The following is an 18,974-nucleotide window of genomic DNA, read 5'->3' as shown; positions in this document are numbered from 1 at the left end:
TTTAGATTCCAGCTACATCTCAAAATATATTGTTTATTTGTTCATGGAACTGAAAGAAAATTTTTGTAATAATCAAGGTTCAGTACAGTACAAGTATGTATTAGAGATATAGAGACGAGTGTTTTGAACTGAATCACATTCTTTTTGTCTACCATATTTTTTTATTTTCAAAAAAGTAAACTTCATTTAAGTTATTAACGGGATAAATTTTTCTATAAAAAGTAAAAGAATTACTAGAAGAAATATTTAAAATTATTTATTTTCATGTACCCAATATTTGGTTTTTTATGCTATTCAGCATCTTGTAGTATAAGGTTGAGAAAACTTTGCATAAGCTTGTTGAATTCACTACTTTTGCTTAAAAATTATTTTAATTGTTTGTTTTCTTTTAGACTGGAAGAGCACATGTCTTAGCACATCCAACTGCATTAAATACTATTGCACAGAGTTTGTGTACAGAAAATATCAAAACAAAAGTGGCTGTTTTAGAAATATTGGGTGCTGTTTGTTTAGTTCCTGGTGGTCATAAAAAAGTTTTAGATGCAATGACACATTATCAGCATTTTGCATTTGAAAGAACACGATTTCAGGTAAGGTATTGATTTTTTTTTTTTAATCTTTTGCTAAATAAACTAAGTTGTTTAAAATGAATTTTATAAACCATAATGTTATTTATGTATATCTGTTTCCTATACTAAAACAGAAGTTTCATAAAAATTTAAAATTAATTTTGATTTTTTAAATGTAATTTTATTTCATTAATGAAATATGTAATTTTTGTATTACAGGGAATAATTAATGATCTAGACAGAAGTACAGGAATATATAAAGATGAAGTTAATTTAAAGACTGCGATAATGTCATTTATTAATGCTGTTTTAAGTTATGGTGCTGGCCAAGAGAATTTAGAATTCAGGTTACATCTTCGATATGAATTTCTCATGCTAGGCATACAACATGTTATCAATAAGTTAAGAAAACATGATAATCAGACTCTTGATAGGTAAATAAAATTTTTTTTCTTATTTGCATTATTTTTTTTTTTATTTTCATAACTTCAAAAAAAATACTACCAACAGGATATAAAACACTTATGATCAGCTGTAAAGGAAGAAAAAGAAAGAATACAAAACATAATTGATCATTTCACATATTAGCAAATAATAGTAGACTTTTTATTCTTTATAAGTAGGTTTAATGTATAAGTGTTCATCTGAAAGTTTTTAAAACGTTTTTTTTTTTTTATTTTTTACCTTTTATATTCTTGCTTTTATTGGTTATTATAATAGTAGTTAAATACTGTTCAGACTGGATCCAAATAGGTCAGTAATTAAAATAATTTTACATTAACATAGAGTAAATTGTAATCTTTTTATAGGTTAATTATGTTATTTAACGAAAATTTAATTAAAACTTTTTGAATAAGTAAATTAAAAGTAAAACAGATATGTTAAAATTAATCTACTGGTTTTATTTATTTATCTGTTCATTATTGAAATTAAACATTTTATTTCAACTGCAAGTTCAACTAGTCATATAGGCCCAAAATTTCAATTTTTGATTTAAACAAATAATTGAAAAGTGACAGCCCCAGTATATTCTTTCTATTTGAGAATAGCATTTATTATTGTTTTGAGCTGACTTCTATTTATAATTCATCAATCTCCATGGCAGAGAGATAGCATCTCAACCTTTAATTTGGAGGTCCCGGGTTCAAATGCCGGTCAGCATGGCATTTTTCATACGCTACAAAATTTTAATTTCATATTCTCATTCAAAAGTGTCCAGCTTATACTGTGAATCCACAAAAAGAAATGCAAAAGTTGTATTTATTGGTCATTGGAACTCCACGAAATATAAATTCAAATGATATTTATCTGTATATTTGTACCGTTTGTTTCATTTCATATCTACCTACAATTCTTCAATTTGTTTACACTGGTTACTCTCACGGTCCACAAAGTTATACTTGTAGGGGACTAGGATCCTGACTACAATATGCAAACCATTATTCATAACATCCATTTGTAATGTGGAAACCATTATGAATAATTTGCAGAAAGTGCTTTTTTACACTTGTCCAAACTTCACCAAATATTCACAGTTTAGAAAACATGCATGATTTTTCTTTTCAGCTTTATAGAATTTACTTTCTAAGCTTGCTTTCATCAATTTTCACTATACGAAATTGGTATGTCATCTTTTATCTTCATTTTGTCATCTTTTAGACATTGTTCTTTTATAGAAATGCAATAATTGCTTTCTTGATGAACAGTAAATCCCAGTTTTTTTAGAAAAAAAATTATTTGAAAACATCTAATCAACACTAGATTATATGTTGCTGTAAGTTTTATCGGATAAAAACTGAAGTAAATAAGTTGAGTTTCATGCACAGAACTTTTTCTGTATGGTAAACGTGAGCTGGTTGGTTTACAAGCACAGTTTGCTGAATTTTTCCTGTTGTGAACAATCAAACAATAAATTTTTATTGTAATAGTAGTAACTCTAATAAAATTATACTGGATGACCATGATAAAAATTGCATATTTAATAAGGGCCTTACTGAACAGATTAAACATAAAATATTGTTTTATTGCATTTTATTTAAACTATACTGAATAGTGCAGTATCTAATAAGTAGTATATGTAACATAATTTTATGATTGAAAAATTCTGGAGGGATGTATGTACATATATGAATGTTAGGCTGTTTTTTGCTTGATATCTTCAAACTGGATAGACTAATTTGAATTAATCAATGATTTTTAAATATCAGGCTAACCTGATGCCATTTAAATTTTGGTCACAACTGGTTAAGGTAGAAAAAAAATTGACATTGGTTTTCATATAATTTGGTCTCCCTCCTGTAGCAAAGATACTTTTTCATGATGTTTGAATTTATTCAAACCCTTATAAAGGAGCGGGGGCAGAAACCCCTTTTATAGAATAGCTTTTGAATTTGGGTCATTGATGCCACTTAGTTTTGGTTACAATTGATCAAGGGTGTGAGGAGATTCACAGTTATCATAGGTTTCACCCCTCAAAATTTTACTCTAAGTGTAGATTAATTTTTTACTTGCATACTTTAATGTTCCAACTAATTTTCCTCCTAGGTAGTAGCTTGTTATCCACCTGGTTGGTCTAGTGGTGAACACGTCTTCCCAAATCAGCTGATTTGGAAGTCGAGAGTTCCAGCGTTCAAGTCCTAGTAAAGCCAGTTATTTTTACACGGATTTGAATACTAGATCGTGGATACCGGTGTTCTTTGGTGGTTGGGTTTCAATTAACCACACATCTCAGGTATGGTCGAACTGAGAATGTACAAGACTACACTTCATTCACACTCATACATATCATCCTCTGAAGTATTATCTAAATGGTAGTTACCGGAGGCTAAACAGGAAAAAAAAAAGGTAGAAGCCTGTTGAGGGTAAAGCCCTTTGTGGCCAGAGTTGCATAACTTTTATTCTCCTGCTTGTAATAGATAATTGCTTGCAAATGTATTGCATATTTGCTTCTATTATATTGCAAAGAATAGTTAGTTTGCTTATAGAAAAAATATTAAAATAACTAAATTAAAGTTGTTTTGATACATATAAATTTAATTTTTATTGTTATTTTTCAGGCACTTGGATTTTTTTGAAATGGTACGAAATGAGGATGAGAAGGAACTTGCTAGAAAATTTGAGAAGGTACGTATTTCTTAGGAATTTATACATTACTAATGTTACATTTTTTAATCTACTTTAATATGTGTTATACATCATATAAAGTGATATGATATATATCATATAAACTCTTAAAGCAGTAGTAGTAGTGTAGTAGTAGTAGTAGTAGTAGTAGTAGTAGTAGTAGTAGTAGTAGCAGTAGTAGTGTGTGTTGTAAATCAGAATGTCAAGTGGCATGGAGCAAGGCTGGCATTGAGAGTATTGATATTAGCAAAATTGTCTATGTTTATGACATTTGAGAGTTTTTAAAGAGTGTATAAAGAGAATAATGATTTTTTTCAACTTTTTAAAAATCTTAAGACATTTAAAAAACTCTGGAAAACCTTCATTAAGTGACACTAAGCAACATTATAAAAGGATGTTTCAGTGGAAATGCAATTTAAAGTTGCTGAAATATCTACTTATAATATCATCCATAAGACAGTTATGGCAGAATATTGCATGCACAATTTTAGCATCTCATTTATTGCACTGGATTATTAGGCATGTGTGAAAACTGAATGACAAAATAAATTATTGTACCATTCTCTTAAATAATTTACTTTTCTTTTAGATTTTAATAACACTAAACAGATTTAGCATAACAAAAGTAAAGATTGAGTAGAATCTAAAACCCCCATAATGTAGTAGTATGTAGGAAGAGTTGTTTGTACTACACAATAAAATGATTCATGCACATTGATGGTTCTAATATAGCCAAATCAAACTTCCCAATATGTCCATTATTTAGAGGCATCTGCCATTCAGAAAAGTGCAGATACAGTATTATGTTCAGTTATTATACAGAAAAAAAAACACTTTGAATAGGTCAACAGTATTGTGTATTTATTTTATGTAGATAAAAATTAAAAAAATAAATGTTTCTAATAAAAATAATTTTGTAAAATTCAAGCTTTTTTTATTGTTTTTCTGAAAATAAAAACACTTCTATATCTTCTATGTTCATACTTGATTAAATAAAATAATATTGTACTACTGTAATTGACTTATAAAATTATTGTACCTATACCAAAATGGAATAATAACAATGTAAGCTACAAATATATTAATGAAAGAAGCTACAGTATATAAGAATATTAATCAAAACACATGTACAGAAATTAATATAAAATAAATTAAAACAAAAAACCAAATATGGATACATTAAATTTATTTATACCAGGTGTGTAAATATGAAAAGGAATTTTTGTATAGAAAATACACATTTTTTTGTATGAAATCTCTCTGACAATTTATGATTGTCATGCCAAAAAAACTGTTGCTCTTTTGAGGCAAGCCAGTCATCTAGCCATTTTCATAAGAAGTGAAGTGCTGCTCAGCAAGTGTGTGTCCCATCGATGCAAATAAATATTAGTCAGATGTAGCAAAGTCTGGTGAGTAAGCCGCATCGGAAAGTATTTCTTGGTTTTGTTTTAAATCTATTTCTCTTATTATTACTCATACTGTGATTTAAGTTTTTGTGGTAATTTTGTTTTTGTTATTAGTTGTAAGTTTTGGTTTTTGTTTTTAAATATTGCAGTTTTTTAATGTTATTTTAGTTGTTTCCTTATTAGATTTTTTATCATGTGCTTTTTATTATGTTATTCCATTTTTTCTCTTTTATTTATTTTACTCCAGGCACTGATAATGCGCAAGTGTTTTTCACAAAAAAAAAAAATTAGTTTGAACAAAGTCCTCGTACATGTTTTTTTCAGTAAGCGACTGGACGTCTGATATTAAAAAAAACTCCTTCTGATAATCCCTTTTTGTAAGAAATATTGCTTTAATTTTCTAACCTCTTCTTTTTCTTCATTTCTCATGATTGTAAATTGGGTTTATTGTCATTACCATCATCGTCAGAGTCACTGTCATTTGTTTTGGAAGTTGTTAAATCAGTGGCAGCAACAAGATCACGGATGTCAGTCAATACATCCACCATATTGAGCGCGTTGTCAATGTTCGGGTACTTTGTGTAGTTTCCAAATGGTTCAATAAGTTCTTCTAATTCACTCTGTTCCACAGAATTTTTATTTGGTTTAGTAAGATTTTCAATGTTGAAATTGAAGTTAGTTTATGGAGTTTTCATACTGGTTTTTATGAAACAAATTCTCACTGTCATAGTAGTAAAGTGCTTTATAGCCATACAAATCCATAAAACTTCATCCAACACACTAATGCTCTTAGAAAGCTCATCAGCATCTGTAACTTTCATTGTTCAAAATAAGTACAACAATTTTTTTTTGTACTGAATTTTAAAGTTCTGAATGATCTCCTGATCAAGCGGTTGACATGTTGCAGTGGTATTTTGGTGGAAAAGATATAAATTCTAATAAATTTTAATAATGTATTCAATAAATTCTAATGTATTATAAGAAAAAATAGAGTAATATACCGTAACAAAAATATTACAAGTGTTCAGTGTACAGTATACACTTGCACAACAAATGACGAATAACACTAATCTTAACATCAATGTCCAGGTGGGAGGGAAGTGGTGCAATTCACAAGAGATAAACAAATTTGTTGCACTGAGTATAAAATAAAAAAAGAAACATTACAATTTTTATTTGTGCTGATAGTTTTTCAGAACTGATTGAACAGTTTTTATAAATAAATTCATTGTCTGCATCCATTATTTAGAAGTATTTTATCCATTAATACCAGTATGAAACTGCCGGTAAATCTAAAAGTGTCTAGAATTAAGAGGAGTATGTTACTGGGAAGTATCCATTAAGGGAAGTTTCAATGTATATATGGGTGTGTGCGCGCGCGCGTGTATATATTTTATCATTAAAATTCTAGTTGTCCATTAGTAATTACTGTAATAAATAATTTATTTTTGCGGCTGTGGGACTTCAGCTCAATATATACAAGTAATATAAATATAAAAATATATGTATGTATTTTCAGGATCAAGTTGATAGCACAAGTAGTACAGCTATGTTTGATCTGTTAAGAAGAAAGTTGAGTCATACAGCTGCGTTTCCACATTTACTATCATTGTTACAGCATTTACTCTTGTTGCCATGTAAGTACATGCTTGTCTTTTTCTTATTATCCAAATTCTTTTTGTCTGAAATTGAAGACTTGTGATTTCTGACTATTTGGAAAAAAATGGAATGTGTCAATACTAAAGCGGCAGGAAGTGTTTACATCTGTTTTTACTACAACTGCTTTTAAGATGGTAACTGCTGCTAACAGATTGAAAAAGACTCTTTTTAAAAGTTGACAGTTAACAGACATTCTGTAAAGTGAATAACTAGGGGTATTGCTATTAACATGTTCCTCATCATCCTCTTCATAGTTTAAGTACTCAGAGCTTCAATTGTAACAGTATGTTTATTATATTAACCCTTTGTGTTCGGATAATGTATTTAACATTAGTCCACTGTGGTCGGGTGGCCAGTAGTACGGGCCGTAGCCATTTTACCTGTCAATTCAGAATTATTTGCACAGTCGCATTCCTCACACAGCTCAGATGGCCAGCAGTAGTGGCCAAGTTAAAATCCCCTGAACACCCAGATGGCCAGCAATACTGACCACTGGCAACATATATTGCTATAGAAACAGTGTATTTCTTTTGTATTCTGTGATTATTGCTGTAACTTATCAGACAGCCTTTTAACTAACTCTGTATTTGTTTCCTTATCTTTTTTTTTTTTTACATTTCCCAGCGCAGTCTTTTAACAAAAGACTGCACTGTTTGCAGTGACAGAAGACCTGAAGGAGAAAGAAAATGAAGAAAATATTTTTGCAAGACCTGTCAGAAACAGGTGAATGCTTTGAAAAATACCATTCTGAAAAATAAACCACAATCTAGCTAGCAAGTTAAACAAATGTGTTGGACGATTTTCTTATACTACAAAGTTTCTTTCAAATATTATTTTATGTTATATTCAGTAAAGTAAAAATTAATCAAACTATGTTAAGCCATTATTTATTTATCAATAAAAAAATTATTCAAAATATTGGCATTGTTTTTTTTAAATTAAATGCCCTATGTAAATATTTAGGAATGAATAAAAAAAAAGATTCTGAGCTGGTGGGCAGAGCAGTCAAGATGGCAGCCGAGCCAACAATGATAGGTAAGCAACCAGTCCTGCTGGCTGTCCAAGCTGTGAGCACTGGTAGTGCCGTAAATATTCCAAACTGACTGAGAGTTGGCTGTGGCCAGTAATACTGACTGTCTAACTGCAAAGGGTTAACAAATGTCAAAAGTAGTCAGTAAAGTTATGCCCTTCTTTGCTTTTGCATTATCTCAAAAAATAAGAAAAACTGAAGTAGCTTCTTCTTACTATATTAGCAGCTATCGTACTAAATAAGTACTAATTAGAAAAGGACTGGTAGAAACATTTGATGTTATAAATTTTTATTTTTTCACTTAAGAAATTTATAATAATACTGATATACATAATTAAATTTTGTTTTGGAAATTTTTTTGTCACTAACAAAACAAATAAAAAATTATTGCTTGATTTTGAGATCAGATTTAAAAAATTAGTGACGGATTCAGTTCTCAAAATCGGAAGTTAAAATACTATCAATCTTCAGTTTTAGATTTTTTCTTTTTATAAAATATTTAGTGTTAAATTAAAAATTAAAAATTGAACTATAATAAATTAAAATATAAAAATTAAAAAAAATTATTAAAGGAAGAATAAAAATGTTAGAATTATTAAAATTAGAAATTACATAAAAAATATGACGTCAAGTATTTTAAAATTAAATAAAATAAATAGAATAAGATATAATATACTACATGTGTCTGGCCAACCAATACTGTAGTAATGAACAATTAATTAAATGTTTATGTAATATTATCAGAAAAAGTGTGTCAGATTTTTATTATTATTTTATGTTTGTGATCGTATTTATTAAGGTAAAACTAGTGAACTTTTAAAGCCAGATTTCATGAGCATTTTAGATAATATAAAAATAAAAAATTGGGTTTCTCTAATGTTGCTGACCACCTCATTAATAATATACATTTTATTTCTGTTACTGATAATAATTAGGAAATATTGGAGATTAAGAAAGGAGAGATAAAAATTAGATATTTTGGAGAAATAGTTTATATATATAAATATGAGGGGATTTAACTTGATCAGCTTACAAACAGAATTTGAGGATGACACACTTATAAGAGCTGCAATAGATAGCAACACTTTTTCGAATAATGATAGTACATAAATCATTTAATTAATTGTTCATTACTATAGTATTGGCTGGCTAAACACATGTAGTATTTTTATTTTATTTTATAATACTTATTGACATCATATTTTTATATGTAATTTTAATTTTAATAATTTTAACATTTTTATACTTCCCTTAATAAATTTTAAAATTTTCTTTTTTTTTTACTTTTTTCGTTTTTATATTTTAATTTTTTATGTATTTTAATTTATTATACTTTAATTTTTAATTTTGAATTTAATATGTAATTTAACACTAAATATTTTATAAAAAGAAAAAAATATACAACTGAAGATGCGGATTTCCGCGAAAACGCTATTGTAGAGATTGTATGAAAAAATAAGGTGTGTCAGTGGGTAAAGTTGAATATATTTTATATATATAATATAATTCATCCCCTAGCAAAATGCTCATTTCTAAGATTTACAGATTTTCTAGTAGCTAAATTTTATGCTCCTAATTCTAATCAAAATGGCTCTATTGTTGATAGTTTAGTTATTAACATGGCTTACTAATAGATAGTGTACCTAGCAGGCTCATCTAGTAAAAAATTGTTTGTCTTTGAATCGGTAGCATAATTGAGTTGCAGATTATTTTTGAAATAAGTACAATCTATTTCTGTAGCTACCGATACATTTTATATGATTTTGCTAAGAAAGCTATTGTACTTTTAATTTTATATTCATATGTTGCATAACTACTGGTTGTATCATTTGTCATTATATATTACATTATTAGACAGAATAATGTGTAAGAGAAATAGAACATGTCCTTCTTTTTAAACATATATTTACAGAACACGGTTATATTTTTGAGCTTATGGTCAATTTTAACTGTTCATAAATGTAAGTGAATATGTTCTATTAAAAGAGAACGTCATTCTAATCAAACCATCAAGAGAAGGAAGAAGTAAATACTTATTTAATGACTACATAGCACTTATTTTTCATTACTTAAACCTAAATGTAGTAACATATTTAAAAATGCTTCTTGTGAACAAAAGTAATCTTATACTTATACATTTAGAGTTATTTCAGATGATTTTTAATGGAAAGGATTAATAGCTTTTGATGAAGTAGGTGGCCTAATACATTGTACTACATGATTATTTTAGCAGGAATTGTTCCTAGATTTTGAGCTTTTATTATTATGAGAAGCTTACTATAATTTCGATTACATGGATTTATTTCTAAAATGCACTCTACTACAATAAAAGTTTTATAAGAATATTTTTCTCTAGTTATTACACAAAATATTACACTCTTACCAAACTATTGATAAAACATACTGATGAAAATTCAATAAACATTAACAAGACAATTAATTATTGTATTTTTCTGCATATGTCATAAATATACTGGTAAGTATTTGAGAGAAATTTAGATGAGGGGCAGTGTATATTAAGTGATTAAATTTTAATCAGATAAATTTCTTGACATTTTATTATATGTAAGTTCCTGTAGGTAATTTTATTAACTGCAAAGGGTTAATAAATGAAATGAGGGCTAAATTAATTAAAGATGATGATGTGCAGTTTTAATTTATAATTTTTTTTTATGTTATTTTACTTTTTAGTGGATTATGGATGTCAACCACAACACTGGCTAATGTTTGATAGAATAACCCAACAAATTGTTCTACAATCTGAAAGTGGTTCTGATCCTGATGTTTCACCTTTAAATATAAATGTCAAGGAACTTGTTCATTTGTAAGTATATTTTGTTACAATTTACTTTTTAATATATTATTCAACTTTCCTCAATTTTTTTTATTGCATAGTTTGCAGTGATTAAGTCAAGAAAGTTCAATAAATTTATCTGCCTAGGAAAATGTAATTTTCACTTTACATTTTTTTATATTGTTGATATTAGAGTTATGTTTCTAATTTTTAGGTTAGCCAAAGAAGAAGAACTTGTTGCTGCAAGAACTAAAGCAGAAGAACTTGAAAAAGATAATACAGAAATGGCAACAAAACTCGCGAAGAAAGAGCAAGAACTTGATCTCAGAATGCAAGAAAAGGTACTGTATTCATGCTAAAAGAAAAAAAATATGGTTCTTATTTTCAACTGTTAAAAACTTTTGTTTCATATCATATTTGTTTACCTATAAAAACAATACAAAGTTACAGTATGTAATTACTTCTTAAGGAAAGAAGGAAGGGAGAAGGGACAATTAACCATAGAGGGGGGACTGCCTCTTGTCAGAAGAGTTTTCTTATAGAAACTTCTGAGTCCGTTTCTTTGGTTTATTTGAACATTAATTTTAAATCCTTCTCTTTTACTGTTTTTGTATGTAATCCATTTCCTTGCTCCCCTTTCTTTTTTCAGTTTTTTAAACAACTACAGCACATCATTATTAAAATTGTAATCAAGATATGTCTTCATCTGGATGAAAAATTATGTTTAAATATCTGCCTCACTGTTACATAATCTATCAGTTTTCCACATTTTCTGACCAAAGATTACTCTTCTTTCCTTCATACTTGCTGAATTCCCTTGTCTAACATTAAACTACTATTTCTCATTTTATTTAACTCGCCGCTCTTAAATTGCTGATATTTTATGTTTAGACTTGAGGTATAAATATAGATAATAATATATTATAGAGTATTGTAAGAATATAAAGGTTTTTTCTATTTATTTCTTCATAAGTATCTATTACCTGGAGATTCAATTGAAGAACTGTACCTAAGAGGGAGACTATTATTTTGAATATAAGATGCATAAAGAATAAAATTCCTCAGAAGTTGGAGCTATATTTTTCCATTACTTTCACCTGTGCAGTACAAAACACTAATAAAGTCTATACTTCAAGATTTTGATGTACAGGCCAAATAAATCGTTAGTTACTTGGTTTTCTTATAAAATATCACAGGGCTTCTATTCCCTTCCTAGAACATGAGATTCATAATCTCATTTCTTCTCTGGTATATCTACTTATGGGGAGAATCTACCTTCAAAATATTGCTTTTGCTGTTATATAGTAGTAATGGATTTTTTATCATATCACAATCAGAGTTATTTGCTTAAAAAGCAATAAAAAAATATACAAACTTTCAAAAATTTACTCCCATCCTCTAAAATAGGGGATAAAGTTGGAAAAACAGTGCTATATTAAGAATTATATAATCTTACAGATATTTTATTCAAACTATAACTCAGTTTTGTGATTTGTAAGGAGCATTCTAGAAAACTATTACATAGCAACTGAATATTTTTTTTTAAAAATAAGATACCTGAATTTTGTTAAAATAAGAAAATAGCAAACCTTTCAGATCATGCACCATACTGTTTAAAACTTCCCTGCTGCATATTTGAGGCTCTCATCTTCTTTCTTTTTCAATCATCTTTTGATGTCTTAACCTCTTTCTTCTTTTTTGAAACTCTTCTGACATGCTCATCACTTTACTTTCCATTGTAATAACATCAGTTATTTTCTCAGAGATAAGCCAATTCATACCATTTAAAATGGTACTGTATCCAAAATTAAATTCTCAAACTCCTTCATCTACAGCTATTTCAACTTTTTTTCTTGAAGCACATCATGTTTTGCTGCAACATCTCTAAATACAATTATTGAGCATTTGTTTTATAATGCTTTTGTTTGCATTCTGAGTTTGTCCTTTGATACAACATTTTAATAACTTACTGTCTGACAACCTTTACTTGCTTTTGATGTGGCTCAGGTATATTTTAAAATACCTGAGCTTTGTTGTAAAAGCACTAACCGTCTTCTTCTGGGAGACATTTAGTGTGAAATAGTTCATCAGTATATGCGCAATGGTGAAGGGTAGCTAAAACTGACTTTTTCAGAGTTAATATCTTTGTTGACATTATCTAAATTTGCTTTCTTATAGTATACTGTTAACTTGTTAATAGTACCTACTCTCAAACTACCATAAGTCTTACTGGCTAAAGTAATACTCTGCTTATTAAATGTTTCAACTAGTTTGTGCAGTGCTGTAACAATTCATTTTGATAATGTGATCTCCCTTCATTATTGGATGACTCCCATAAGCATAAAATTCTTGTAAATGTGGATACAGCTTTGAATCACCATTTCTTTATAAAAATCTCTGACTCTTTTCCTAGAATGCACCAATTTCTGAATCCCAGAAACTTTCTTCTGTAAACATTCAAAATATTTCAACTCCACTATACCCCTTGCTCCTACACAAAAATGTTATTGCTGTTTCTGTATTTACGTCATAAGCTTTACACCCAGGTGATTTTGGAGGATCAATTTCATTCACTATAGCTTTCTCATGGGTGGTACAGTATAAATTTATAATTCTCAGCAAAACATACATACATTTTATAGAAAACACTATGTTAGTAATGCGACATGTCAGATAAGCAACTTTTTCAGTTTTCTTAATATTGAAACCTTAACAAATATTTTTATTGGCTGTTCAGTCCTTTTTGAATTCTGTATAATATAAATACAAAATCTTATGTTATATAAACAACACATTTTATCATCTGCACTGACCTTACTAGTATTTGATGTTGGTTCTGATGTACTGTTCTGTTTGCTTCAGTTCGGAATTTTCAAATTTAATTTTTCTGGCCTGTAGTAATTCTTTTGTTTTACTGAAGCAGCACTTTACTTTTATCGTTTTTTGCACTCATGTTGTAGGAGGTATTTTTAAAAATAATGAAAATGAAATAAATACAATAAGAAATATATAACCAATGAAGAATTTTGTTGCATACTAGTAGTTAGTAAACCTAACCTAAAATATTACCATATAAGTGATACAGAAATTCACTACTCGTGGCCTTATTACTACAATAAAATGGACGTATTAATTACTTTATAATATTTACACAACTAAACTTACAAAATTATGAAAAATAACGTATTTATCAGTCGTTATGCTATGAAAAATCAGATGTTTTTTGCCACACATAGGGAAATATTGTAATATGAGAATTCCCCATCAAAATGGTATATAAATCATACTTATATCTTCTATAGTTTTCAAGTAGCAGATATTACAAACAACAAACTGCATCAGGACAACCTGTTTATGTATACATATATATTTTTTTCTAACAGAAACAACAAACAGGTTAAAAATATTACATGTACTTGTTCAGCAAAGAATAGAGATTAACTTAATTCAGAAGAAAAAAAAATTGTTTGCCGAAAAAATTTTTTAAATTGTTTTTGAAGGTAGATTCCACCCCCTTATTCAGTTATACCTTATACCTTTTGGTGTATGGCCAATATTTCAAAGCCAATTAATTATAAGGTCTCATGATTTCTAACAAGATAATTAAATTAACAATTATAAACAATAAGATAATAAATCATACACATGTTCTTTATGTTAATTAATAAAATAATGTAAAATACAAAAAGTAAAATAGTTTATTAAAAAAAATAGCTGGCATAAAACACAATTTTGTTATACATTATTTTGAACTATAGTAATTCTTTTGAGTGTATATTTAATTAATCATTTATTACAATTTTTTTCTTCATAGGAAGATATTGAAGCAAGCCTATTAAGAATTAAGGAAAGATTAGAGAAGGAAACTGCTGCACATCTTGAAGCAAGACAGAAAATTTCAGAATTAGAGGATAAAACTGGTGAATTAGAGCATAGAGCCTTATATGAAGAAAATGAAAGAAAACGACTGGAAGCCTTACTCAGTTCTGGAAGTTTACCTGATGATGCAAAGGTATCAGTTTTTAGAATTATGGTTCTTTAAAGTATTTAAGAGTTTTTTTAATTTTAATTATTTTTAATGTTCAGCTGTTTTTAACGCTTGTGTAGATGAATTAAGAGAAGTAACCTCATTAGGGTAACCTCTGAAGTTGTATGTCAGTTTCAGATTTACATGAATTGTCTTATAGTCTCATTCTTACTCCTATCTTAACAACTAATTATGGTAATTTTAAGATTTAATATTATTAACATTATCATGTAAAGATTATAAAGTAATTATATGTTATCATGTAACCATGTCACTTTCAATATAATAGTTTTGTCAATGATTTCTGAATAGCGTTTTATGAAAAATTTGAAAAAGTAAATTAAAATTTTTATAAAATGTTAAATTTGAAGATTCATTGGTAGAATAAAATTATCTACTAATCTTTATAATACTAATTTTCCTGGGGATAAATTAGTTTATATAATCTATAGGTTGAGTCTCTTTCTAAGTTATGAAAAAGTGTATAAAAATTTGAGAAATATTTTTTAAATTGTAAATAGTGATTCTTGAGATTTAGTTTTCTAATATATAATGTATTCGATTCATGATATCTATATTCAATTCAATTCAATTGAATAAAAAGTGAAGGACATGAAAACGGCATAAAATTACATCATTTTTCCTGCCATAACTCTATTATTTTTTCAGAGATTTTAAAACATAAAATATAATTTTGTTCAAAATAAAAGGCTTAATATTGTAGCAAACATACATAACGTACATTTAGAAAAAAATTATATTTATGGAGATATAATGAATTGAAAAATAAGCATGGCTGCTATTCTGTAATTTGCGACTGTATTTAAGTTCTGATTTTTTGCTAATTTTAAAACTTTATTACAAAGATGCATGCAAAATATTAATGTGATTCCTTTATCTGAACTTGAGATATAAATTTTTATATAAAAATAACAAAATGGTGGTTAGGGGGAGAACGAAGAATAATTTTTGTTTAATTTAACAAGTAAAATCCAAAAAAGTATAGCCAGCCCACAATTTTAGAAACACCTAATATATTGGTAAAACAAATAGATCATTTAAAGATAGATTTAATGAACATTGTAGATCATTTAAAAATAGAAAGATTTTTTAATCAGCAACATTTCCCAAATGTTGCTGATCATTTGTTAAATGATAATCATAATGCAACTAGTTTAGAAGATTATTTGGAAATGGTCAAAAAAGTAAATATTGAAGATTAGCAATAAAAAATTGGAAATTTTAGAAAAATTGTGTGTGTGTGTGTGTGTGTGTGTGTGTGTGTGTGTGTGTGTTGTGTTGTGTGTGTTGTGTGTGGTGTGTGTGTGTTTGTGTGTGTGTCTGTGTGTGTGTGTGTGTGTGTGTGTGTGTGTGTGTCTCTCTCTCTGTGTGTGTGTACATATATATATATATATATATATATATATATATATATATAAATAATAAATTATATATAATAAATGTGAATTCAACCTTATAAATCTGCAATCTGCAAACAGAATTTGATGGGGGCATTCTTTTTAAAATTAAGTTAGTATACAAAGATAAGTATGATAAATTAATAGTTATTGTAATACTTTTTCATTCTTTTTCATATTTGTCCTGAATTTATTTTAAATGTCTTTAAACATTTTTTAAATTTGATTTTAATTTAAACAAACAATTTTTACAAAATGTAGAAAGCTAATAAGAGTTATTGTGAAATTGTAAAAAAATATCAGTGTAGATGAGTTTAGGACCCGAAAGTGTTTTGATGAAGTAGAAAAAGTAAATGTAAGAGAGTGTTTCTCTAATTCTGTGCTCTAATTCTGGAAGCTGAAAAAATATTATATTGTGTTTATATAAAACAACCTAACCTTTAAAAACAGTACTCTTAAAATCTAATAACAAAAGTCAGTTAAGGATTTTGTATATTGTGTTTAGATGGTTAGGTTGTTTTGAATTGCTGTTTAGGTTGACTGAATTATTTGAATTTTCAGAAAAGAAATCATTTGAATTTTCTATAAATTTATATGAAGCGGTAAGAAATACAGTAAAGCGATTTTATTTTTTATTTATTTATTTTTTTTATTTTTTGTTTTTTTTTGCCCATTGTGAACATGTATCTAGAGTGTTGAAAAGAGATGGACATGTAAAATTAATAGAAGACAATCCAACTGCCACCCAAAGTTTACATATGATGGAATATCACTGCATAGTACACCAAGAAAATTTATGTGCAAAAGCCTTTAAGATTGATAATGTCATGTAGATGTAAATTTCATAAGGGCCAAGGGATGGAATCATCACCATTTCCATGAATTCCTTAAATATATGAATGTTGAGTATGGGGACATTTACTTTCAAAACTAAGAGAGTTAAATTGAGATAAAATGTTGAAAAGATTTTATGATTTATGAAATGAAATCAAATCATTTATGGAATCAAAAACCAAATTTATGCCAGAACTTGACGATGAAAATTGGCTCACAGATTTGACATTTTTAGTAGGCTTGACCGTTATTTAAATGAGTAATTATACAATGTTAAGTACTGATCAATGCAGTGTTTCAAATTATAATTGCCAATAACTATAAGATTTCTGATATCTGTGGCAGAGTGGTAGCGTCTCGGCCTTTCATCCAGGGGTCCTGGGTTAAAATCCCATTCAGGCATCGCATTTTTCATGTGCTACAAAATTCCACGTCCATGTTTCCACTCTCAAGCTTCTCTGTAAGCTTCTGTTAGGAATTAATTCATAAAGCAAAAACAAAAAAAATAATGATTAAGATGAAATTGAAACTACGGCAGTCTCAAATTATGACAAACAGTTTTATGAATTTTGACAAACAGTTTTTTGCAACAGGTTGGCTAAACATGGTCCTTTGAACAACAAGAAAAACGCAGCCTTGCTTTTATACAGAAATTTGAGAACAGGTTTCAAGTTTTCTGGTAAAAATCAACGTTTTAGATATTTGTTAAAATGTTTGTCTCCATTCTCAGTCTTCTTTAACATATTATTTGCCTGATGGAACTAATATAGCTGCAATCTGTCATTCAACTTAGAGTAATTCGATCATGTCTCATTACTGACTTTTTATAAGATACCTTCTCAAAAAATAATATCCCTAGCTTCACAACATTAGACATTAATTTCATGTTGCTGTCTTATCATTTATTTTTAAAATAAAGAAAACCACAACTTAATGAAGTTTAAATTACTTAAATATGTTAATTATATCTACTTTTTTTTTTGCTCATCAGTTGTTAGTGTTAAAGTATTTTATGTGTGGCCCAAAACAACTCGTCTTCTTCTAATGTGGCCCAGGGAGGCTAAAAGGGTCGACACTCTGGGGCTGTACCAAATAAAAGAAACCAAAATGTCATCTGCTGGAAGAATAATTGTGCATTCTATTTATAGGTTATCTACTTCCCCACCCATATCATTGTTTAAGTGGACTACATGATAGGCAATCATTTTTTTGACATCTGGTACATTTTTATTTATGAAAATTAATATTGTAGTAAATTCAGAAAACAATATGGTAAAATTGAAAAGAAAAACCATGTTTGGATTGACTTTATGAATATAGACTCATAATCAGTGAGTTATGTTACACAAAAAAAGGTTACATATACAAATATTGATTTTTAGGTTTAACATCTGTAAATATTTTAAAATTTTATATTTGGTTGTTTTAGAAAATGGCGATTTCTTAAGTTGGGTTGTTACTATTTTTATGATACTTCTATTGTCAATTTATTGTAATTACATTTTTGTTGATATATGTTGCAAGTAGATCAGTTTTTATTAATTAATTTTTAATTTAATCATTATTTTATAGGTTGTTGGTCTTGGAAGAGTTGGATTCGAGAATGGTTTGGATTTGAATCGAGATACTGGTAAACCTGCACCACCTCCACCTTCAATGCCAAATTTAGCCCCACCACCTCCACCACCTGCACCTGGTCCACCTCCTCCTCCATCTGCACCATGTCCACCACAAACACTTGCCCCTCCAAGACCTGCACAAACCAAAAATGTACCTCAACCTTCAAATCCATTAAAGTCTTTCAATTGGTCAAAATTGCCTGATACCAAAGTTAATGGAACTATTTGGACTGAATTAGATGACACCAAATTATATACTGCTATGGAATTAGAAAATATCGATAGATTATTCTGTGCATATCAGAAAAATGGAGTTGCAGTAAGTATACAAGATTTTACAAAATATTTTGTTATTTAATTTATTTGATTATTGTAATCAGTACATTATTGTATTTATTAACAGATTGATTTCACAGGTATAGTCATTTGAACTCTTTACAATCTTTATTGTAATATTGTTTTCAATGTTTTTGAAAATCCTTCAACTCTCTAGAG

At 28.2% G+C, this 18,974-nt stretch overlaps 1 protein-coding gene across 4 annotated transcripts in view; it reads left to right on the top strand.

Annotated features, from left to right (window-relative positions):
• The window catches only part of DAAM (disheveled-associated activator of morphogenesis-like protein), a 618,370-nt gene that overhangs the window by 575,471 nt on the left and 23,925 nt on the right, over window positions 1-18,974 (top strand). For all 4 annotated transcript variants that reach the window (XM_075377248.1, XM_075377249.1, XM_075377247.1 and 1 more), the window contains exons 7-14: window positions 393-590; window positions 789-1,003; window positions 3,626-3,692; window positions 6,618-6,735; window positions 10,479-10,611; window positions 10,796-10,922; window positions 14,396-14,593; window positions 18,433-18,798. In XM_075377248.1, coding sequence (XP_075233363.1) covers window positions 393-590; window positions 789-1,003; window positions 3,626-3,692; window positions 6,618-6,735; window positions 10,479-10,611; window positions 10,796-10,922; window positions 14,396-14,593; window positions 18,433-18,798 — 1,422 coding nt within the window. The remainder of the gene's footprint in view (window positions 1-392; window positions 591-788; window positions 1,004-3,625; window positions 3,693-6,617; window positions 6,736-10,478; window positions 10,612-10,795; window positions 10,923-14,395; window positions 14,594-18,432; window positions 18,799-18,974) is intronic.

This window comes from Lycorma delicatula, chromosome 10 (genome assembly GCF_047948215.1).
Source record: "Lycorma delicatula isolate Av1 chromosome 10, ASM4794821v1, whole genome shotgun sequence".
NCBI classification, from domain to species: domain Eukaryota; kingdom Metazoa; phylum Arthropoda; class Insecta; order Hemiptera; family Fulgoridae; genus Lycorma; species Lycorma delicatula.
Note: the sequence above shows the minus strand (reverse complement) of the source record. Positions and strands in the feature narration are given on the sequence as shown.